The sequence below is a fragment of the Entamoeba invadens genome (genome assembly GCF_000330505.1).
Source record: "Entamoeba invadens IP1 unplaced genomic scaffold scaff_1105074726209, whole genome shotgun sequence".
In the NCBI taxonomy this organism is placed as follows: Eukaryota; Evosea; order Mastigamoebida; family Endamoebidae; genus Entamoeba; species Entamoeba invadens.
This window is the reverse complement of record NW_004440269.1, coordinates 117,640-125,994: the sequence shown is the minus strand read 5'-3', so window position 1 is coordinate 125,994 and position 8,355 is coordinate 117,640. Positions and strand designations below refer to the sequence as shown.

General features: G+C 33.8%; 4 protein-coding genes across 4 annotated transcripts; 2 read left to right on the top strand and 2 right to left on the bottom strand.

Moving 5' to 3' along the window:
• Positions 1-323, bottom strand: EIN_492130 (hypothetical protein; the record flags this gene model as incomplete). Its single annotated transcript, XM_004255707.1, has 1 exon — positions 1-323. A coding segment is annotated over one exon (323 nt), but the record flags the coding sequence as incomplete, so codon positions are not given.
• A 2,209-nt stretch (positions 324-2,532) lies between these two features.
• On the bottom strand, positions 2,533-4,017 carry EIN_492120 (hypothetical protein; the record flags this gene model as incomplete). The annotated part of the gene is made up of 1 exon (XM_004255706.1): positions 2,533-4,017. The coding sequence occupies one exon, from the start codon at positions 4,015-4,017 to the stop codon at positions 2,533-2,535; it is 1,485 nt and encodes a 494-aa protein (XP_004255754.1).
• Positions 4,018-5,135: 1,118 nt separating this feature from the next.
• EIN_492110 (multidrug resistance protein, putative) lies at positions 5,136-6,080 on the top strand (the record flags this gene model as incomplete). The annotated part of the gene is made up of 1 exon (XM_004255705.1): positions 5,136-6,080. One exon carries the CDS (start codon positions 5,136-5,138, stop codon positions 6,078-6,080), a length of 945 nt encoding a protein of 314 aa, XP_004255753.1.
• Positions 6,081-6,132: 52 nt separating this feature from the next.
• EIN_492100 (P-glycoprotein) lies at positions 6,133-8,355 on the top strand (the record flags this gene model as incomplete). The annotated part of the gene is made up of 1 exon (XM_004255704.1): positions 6,133-8,355. A coding segment is annotated over one exon (2,223 nt), but the record flags the coding sequence as incomplete, so codon positions are not given.

Here is an 8,355-nt window from a genome sequence, read left to right as displayed (position 1 = left end):
TCCAATTTGTCTTTCTGTTGAAGGTCTTCGAGTGTCGCGACTATTTTCAAACTCTCGTCGTAGATCTCCTTCGATGGTTTTTGGTCTTCTTCGTCACCAATGACATTGACTTCCTCTTTCATATAGTCAATCAACGTCTTTAAGTTCTCTACTAGTTCTTTCTTTTGAAGTAAAATGTTACTCATTTCTGTCGGCTCGATGTCAGGATCATTGCAATCTCGCATTGTGTTAATTATCTCGTTCGTACACTTTTGAGTTAGGCTCTTGCACAGTGGCGCGTTATCGGTATGGAAAACGGCTTGAAATGAGAATGAAAAATCCATGTGATTTTTAAGATTGTCGACTGGGGTACTTATGCTTTCCCCATTCTATTTCTGGACTTGGTCTGGTCTGGTTTGTTTTATTTTTCTTTTGCTCTCTTTGTCTCTTTTCTAATTTATTTTAATTATTCTTTTACTATCTGTTTGCTGAAAAAACAGCTTCTATATTCTATTCTTTCTCCCAAAAGTGCAGTTTGTATTTATATCAAGTAGTTTTTCTTTCCGGTATTGCATTTTTGAGAGAAAAAGTTATTCTTCCATTATCTATATATTTATAGAAATAAGTAGTTTATTTGTTTCTATTTGTATTTTTTACCAAAAACGAAAGATGTTAATGGTTTTTTCATATTTACCAATTACTTAAAATGCCTGTTTTTACATGATTTCCACGACAAAATTGTTTTAAACTATTCAATAAAATAACATCAGAACAAATCCTAAACATGAGTAACCAAACTAAAGTCCTTAACTATAACTTATAATAAAACTACCTATAAAGTAGAGTTGTAGTTTTCATTATGAAGAGTGTTAACGTGAGAGGGCGTATCCACACGGATATGGTGAATCCCTGCGGATTGGATTATTTTGTGTGGATAGCCTCTTATTTTTTTGTCGAAAAAAAACAAATATTCGTTTGAAACCATATGTTATAATTTTTAAAATTAATAATTGTTAATTATAATCATTTATGGGACGAAAATCATATACAAACATGAATACCCCCATAAGGAGTATTTCCATTATTTGCAATAATTTCATAGTAAGAAAAAACGCTATTTTCAGCCTTTTTTGGAGTGGTAAAATAAGAATAGATCAAGATGAACAAATAAAATAACTAACAAAATTTACGTGTATTATCCCGTTTATTTGATACATGTAACACTATTTTTGTCGTTTTTTTAATTGAAAAAACATTTCAAAAGTGATTTATGTGATTATAATTTGGGAAAATTCCCGTTTTTTGCATTAAAAAATATTTAATTTAAATATCAATTAACAATTATATTATTTTTTCGTTAATCGTGGCTCAAAAATGCATTAATGATCACTTTTTACTAATAGTATTGTAATTTATATAAACACTCCACTAGTTTATTATTTTAATAATAATATTTGGGAATTGAAATTTGTTAAATAAAGTTCTTTTAGTTGGCGCAAATTATACGTATAAAGAAGGGTTTTACATCCTAAATAATGTTCTGGTTTTGTTGAAAATGTTAAAGATTGAGGTTTTATGTCTAAACTAAACTATTAATTAATAACAATAAATTATTAGACAATAGTATATTATTAATCAACATAAAAATGACAGAATAATCACAAAACAAATTCTATTTGTATAGTTAAATAAAATTTAATTTTTACTATAAAAAGGTTAAACAGTTAAATGGCAAATTACCACATTGTAACCATAAGTTATTATTTATGTTATTAAAAAATCATAACAATACTAGTTAATTAGAATAGAAACATACGGCAAATACCAACAAAAACCATCAAAAAATACAAGGCATGTTACTCATTACATCTAACATGTAATAATAACAATTGTCTATCTATATTTACCATCCACACCTTTTCAACCTATCCACAGTTAACTATGCCATAGTATTTTATGACAAATTATATGTTATTTTATAAATTATTCAATTTTAATATTTTTTTGATTGAATATAATTTATACAATTAGTTAAATAAACTAAAGTTAATTAATAAAAAACTTTAGTGTTATTTTTATTTTAACAAAAATGTTTTTTTTGCGGCAAATTCAATTAAACAGTAAAAGTAAAAAATGACTTTTACTAAAAATAAAATTTGTTTTTTTGTTTTAACTTTCAAAAAATTCGCTTTTTTATGAATTCGGTCCAAAAAACCCATTTTTTTGTAAACTCTTAGGCAAATTTAATCGCAATTACAACAAAAACATGTAAGATTTCCAAAGCCATCCACATAAAAGTGGTCTATCACGTTAACACTCTTGATTTACTGTTACTTTCAACAATTACAGAAATATCTCCTTTTAAAAGTTTAAAAACGTATTTTATTAGAACATTAATAGTTTGACATATTTTTAATTATTTTTTATAATTAAATAATAATTAACTAATAATTAAATATTAATTAACAATTAATTAAAGATCAACTAAAAATTAATTAATAATTAACTAATAAGTAGTAGTATATGAACTAATTCATATTATAATAAATATAATCAATAGTCTGACGTCACAAGAAGACCCATCTTGACTAACGTGTTTGTTTCATCCACCGCAAGCCTATGTGTCACATGGAATTCGCACCCGTCCAAGTAATCGGTCATATCAAGAGCAACACCTGCTGTTGGATTAGAAGCGGACCCCACTCCTAGTGCGATCAATGTTTCGTGGATGCTCATTCGGATCTTTGTGTTGGTTCTTTTCTCGAATTTAGTGTTGAGTCCGAGGATCGAGTCGATAACAGTTGGCGACAACAACTTAATATTCTCCGGGATCTCCGCGACGTACTTCAGTGCGTTCATAACAACGGCACTTGATGCAGTCATCAAATTTCCTTCTCTTCCAATGATGACAGACCCGTCGTGTAAGACGACACAAGCCACCGTTCTCTTAATCCGTTCGGCTTCTTTCCGTGCTTCCACAACAACAATACGTGACTCCTCATTCATGTTCATATCTTTCATGATACTATTCAGGCGGAGGACTTCTTCTTTCTTCGACAACCCCATCTTCTCATCCAACACCGCCAACATGTACCGTCGAACAATTTCATTCTTTGCAGCTTGTTGGACCAAATCGTCATTCAATATCGCAAATCCAATGCGATTCACTCCCATTTCCGTCGGCGAATTGTATACAGTCTTGTGATATATCAATTCAAGTAACACTTTTAAGAGCGCGTATGTCTCCATGTCGCGATTGTAACTCACCGCAACTTTCCCAGTAGTCTCAAGGTAATAGTGATCGATCATATTCATATCACGCAAGTCGGCTGTCGCAGCTTCATACGCGACATTGACTGGATGTTTCAGTGGGAGATTCCAGACGGGAAATGATTCGAATTTGGCATAGCCTGCTTGGATGTTATTCTTCTTCAGTTCGTGATATAACTGACTTAAACAAGTCGCCATTTTGCCACTGTTCGGTCCTGGAGCAGTCACAACTATCACGGGCTTTGTGGTGATGACAAAGTCATTCTTACCAAAGCCTTCTTCTGAGACGACACGGGGGAAATCAGTTGGATAGCCTTCGATGATGTGGTGGATGTATGTCTTGATATTACTATTCTTACACCGTCGAATGAATTGTAACACACTTTTGGCTTCGATGTATTGCGTTATAACGACACCAACTACAGATAAGCCCTGAGCTTGCAATTCGTCGATCTCTAAAAAAAGCTCCTCTTCGTAAAAGAGCTGAACATCGTGGCGACGTTTCGAGCCAATGTCAGAAGCATTGATGCACATAATGACTTCACAATTGTCTTTAATCTGCTTGAGAACTTCGACTTTGACGTTGTACTGATACCCGGGAAGTACACGGACGGCGTGTGAGTCGTTCAGAAGTTTGCCACCGAATTCTATATATAACTTGTTGTTGAACATTTTGGCTCGCTCTAAGATTGTCTCCTTTTGTAAGTGAAGGTACTTCTCAGTGTCAAATCCGATTGGTTTCATGAAGCGTTTTTGGGCTGTTTCCATGTAATGTATAGAGAGAGTTGTAATTGAAGGGTTTATACATTCGATGTAAAAATACAATAAGGGTTAGTGGGGTGAGTGGTATTTTTTTCGCATTTTTGTTTTCACTCCAAAAGTGTTTTTTTCCTTGTGTGTTCTTTGTTATTTTGCTATTTGACATCAATTTAACAATTGTTTGCATTGTTAATCTCTTTGTATTAAAATGCTTTCAAATAAACAATATCATATTAATTTAAGAGTGTCCAACCATTTACATGGAGCTTTTAATTGATTTTCTTTTAATTTAAGATAGTATATCCTTGTATTAGTAATCAGTCTTTATATCAAAACTTTAATTGTCATGAGAGCAATCAATGATTATCATCAAATATTATTTATTTATTGTTGTTTTACATAATTGATATAATAATCATGTTTTTTCTTCTTGATTATAAAAATCTTTTTTTAAAATTTTGTGTATAACATTTTAATGGTTTATTTTACTTTATTTGATAATACAATTATTCTAAATATATATTTAAAACAATATTTTTAATTAAATCCATTATTATTACATATTATTAATTATAATTTTTTAATAATAAAAACAATCATTATTAAAAGTAAAAAAAAAACATGAATTATCAAATGGAAAAAAATGTATTATATTAATTTTTATACATATAGTACTGAAACTGTTGATTATCCCCAAAACAATTTTTAAATCCTTCAAAAAATACAATAAAAATGTATTACTTATTAATAGTAAAGTTATCAATTATAATAGAACAGTTATACAAATTAAAAAAATCTTTGTGTTACCAAGATTTAAAATGTTACACGAACCAATTGTTATCCACAGTTTTTGATCGATACAATGGGATAATTTGGTAGAATCAAAATACTCAATGCAAATGGAAACGACTCATATCCGAAAAGAATGGAGTGCTCGATAACATCCAATTAAAAAAACAGAAAAATTGGAATTTAAATCGAAACACTTAAAACGTGAAAAGAAAAGAAGTATCGACTGGAGTTTTAAAAAACAATAATTGTCCAATCAAAATGGCACTTTCAAAAATATTCACTGAATTGGATTTTTCATTGCGTCAATTTAAGTGCGAACTGTGACACAATTCTCAATGACAGAAACTGATCGCTTACTTTCAGAACAAAACCAAGACATCTTTGTTGAAGAAAAGGCTCCTGAACTTCATGAACAAACACCAAGCAAGGCTTCTATAATTAAGTTGATAAAGTATGGGGGGTTGAAAAACTCAATTTTACTTATTTTCGGACTTTTTGGATCGCTTGGAGTCGGCGTATTAATGCCACTTCAAATGTATGTTATATCTAAAGTTATTGACACCTTTGTCTTTCCTACAGACCCCGCGTCTTCCAGCTTTGATCCAACCGCTTTCAATCAAGCTATTTTAGACAACTGGATGTCTAGTGTTAACAATATTTGTCTTCAAATGGTATACTTTGGTTTGGCAAATGGAGTTTGTGCTTTCTTGATGACAGGATGTCTCTTTTTATATTCGAATTTCTATGGAATGAAGATACGATCAATGTACCTTGCTGCGTTACTCAGACAAGACATGGCTTGGTACGACGAACACCAAAGTGGGGAGTTGACATCTAAAGTGTCAATTGATGTACAACAGATTCAAGATGCTGTGTCGAATAAACTTGGATACTTAGTACAAACAATGAGTTGGACAATCACTGCGCTATGTCTTGGCTTTATATATTCATGGGATGTGTCGTTGGTCATCTTATCCTTTGTCCCAATCACTTTTATCTCATCTATGTTCATAGGAGGATCCGTTGGAGTGCTTACAAAATTCTCAAAAGAACCAACTGAAGCGGCTAACACCATATCTGAACAATGTATTGGAAATATAAGAACTGTACACTCTTTGAATCAACAAAATATCTTTATCAATAAGTACATTGAATTTAACAACAAAAACACAAAATTGTTTAAAATAATGGGAATTTGCATAGGGTCAGGCGTTGGAATGATTAATTTGGTCACAATCGCTAGCTTTTCACTTGGGTTTGTTTCATTTCGATTTATATAATTGTGTACTGCTCAACACATTTCATCAAATAATATAAAAAATAACACACAGCATGTGGTACGGAAGTAGAGCGGTTCGTGGACTTGGTGGTAATAAAGATGGGATTTCCCCTGGTACATTTTTCTTAGTCTTTATGTCAATTAGTTCAGTTGGAGAGCAACTGTCTAATATTGGTATTCCACTCAGTGTATTGGCTACTGGAAGAACTGCGGCTGGAAAGGTATTTGGAATAATAGAAAGAATCCCATTGATAAATTCATTCTCGAAAGACGGGGAGTATAAGAGTATTGAAGGGGAGGTTCGGCTGAGCGGTGTGACATTCAAATACCCGAGCAGACCGGAACAAAAAGTGTTGAATGATTTTGAAGCGACATTTGAGAAAGGAAAAACAACAGCAATTGTAGGCGCATCAGGTTGTGGCAAATCAACAATTGCTCAACTCATTGAACGATTTTACGATGTCAATGAAGGCGCTGTTCTTGTTGATGGCACTGATGTCAAAAATATCAACATCACGACACTCAGAAATGCTATCGGGTTCGTCGGACAGGAACCCGTTCTCTTCGCTGAATCTATCTTGGATAACATTAGTTACGGAGCTGTCAACCAAAATGAGGTGACACTGGACCAAATTATTGAAGCCTCCAAGAAAGCGAATGCGGACGATTTCATCAAAGTACTTCCAGATGGGTATGACACAAAAGTCGGAGACAAAGGCAGCAAACTGTCGGGCGGGCAGAAGCAGCGCATTGCTATTGCACGCGCACTCATCAGAAATCCAAAGATATTGATACTTGACGAAGCAACAAGTGCACTCGACACCGCATCAGAAGAAATAGTCCAAGATGCACTCGACAAAGCATCTGTTGGAAGAACTACAATTGTCATTGCACACAGACTGTCAACTGTCAGAAACGCATCAAAAATCATCGTCGTGAAAGATGGGAAGGTCGCAGAACAAGGCACACACGACGAGCTGATTGCTCTCAACTCACTCTACGCAGCTATGGTAAAACAACAGCAGATGGTCTCTTCTTCTGACAATTCACCGAACATCACCACAACCATTTCTCCTTCTGTTTCTTCCCCATCCCCTTCGATCCTTCATGACTCGAATCTCTCTGAAACTCCATTGATAACCACAAGAAAAGAGCCCAGTCAGTTTTCAACTACACTTCGTGTGATGATTGGGAATGCACGCACTGAGTACATTAGCCATATATTAGGTTTAATAGGGTCGTTTTTGATGGGGATCATATGGCCTTTATATGCAGTGATCTCTGTTGATTATATTGTTGTACTTTTAAGTCTGCACCCTGGAGTGGATTTAACTGAAGAACAAGCGACTCAAATTCGCAATAAAAGTTTGATAATAGGTGGCATTGGTGTTGGAGCATTCATTACATTCTTGTTGTATGTTGGTGTATTTGAATATAGTAGTGCTGGGATGATTGGTCGTATGAGAAACATGATGTTCACTTCATTAATGAGAAAGGATGTTTCGTGGTATGATGAAAAGAACCACATGACTGGGAAGTTAACTGCACAACTCCAATTTGAGCCCCAAGCCCTCTCTGGTATCTCTGGTGGACGATTTGGAAATGTTTTGATGGTCATATCAACTGTTATTTGTTCATTATGTATTGCTTTTTACTTCTTTTGGAAGTTAGCACTTTGTATTGTAGTGCTCATCCCTATCTTTGGCGTTCTTCTATTCTTCGATGGTAAATTGAATTCTGCAAATGCTGTTCCATTGGTTGATGCGTTTGAAGAAGCAAATGGCATGTTAGTTGAAGCCACAGAATCAGTTAAAACAGTGCAAAGTCTAAATGCCGAACACACATTCATTTCTATGTTCACTAAAACATTACATGCACCTAAGAAAATGCTATTAAAAAACGCGCCAATATTATCTGGAATTAATGGAACAGTTAATTTCTTGAACTTTGGGGTGTGTGCTATAGGCTGGTATCTTGCCGCAGTCTTTTTAAATCAGGACATGGACATTAACGTTCCAACATCAGACTTTTTAATCACTTTCAATGAAGCATTTGGGAATGTCCAGAAAGCAACGCTCTCAATAATTTTCACTGCAATTACAATTGGAATGGTGGGGATGTACACTCCAGATATCAGTAAAGGCGTTCAAGCGGCAAAGAAAATATATAGTATTATTGACAATGTCCCAATTATAGAAAATGAAACAAAAGGGGAGTATAAGAGTATTGAAGGGGAGGTGCGGCTGAGCGGTGTGACATTTAAATACCCGAGCAGA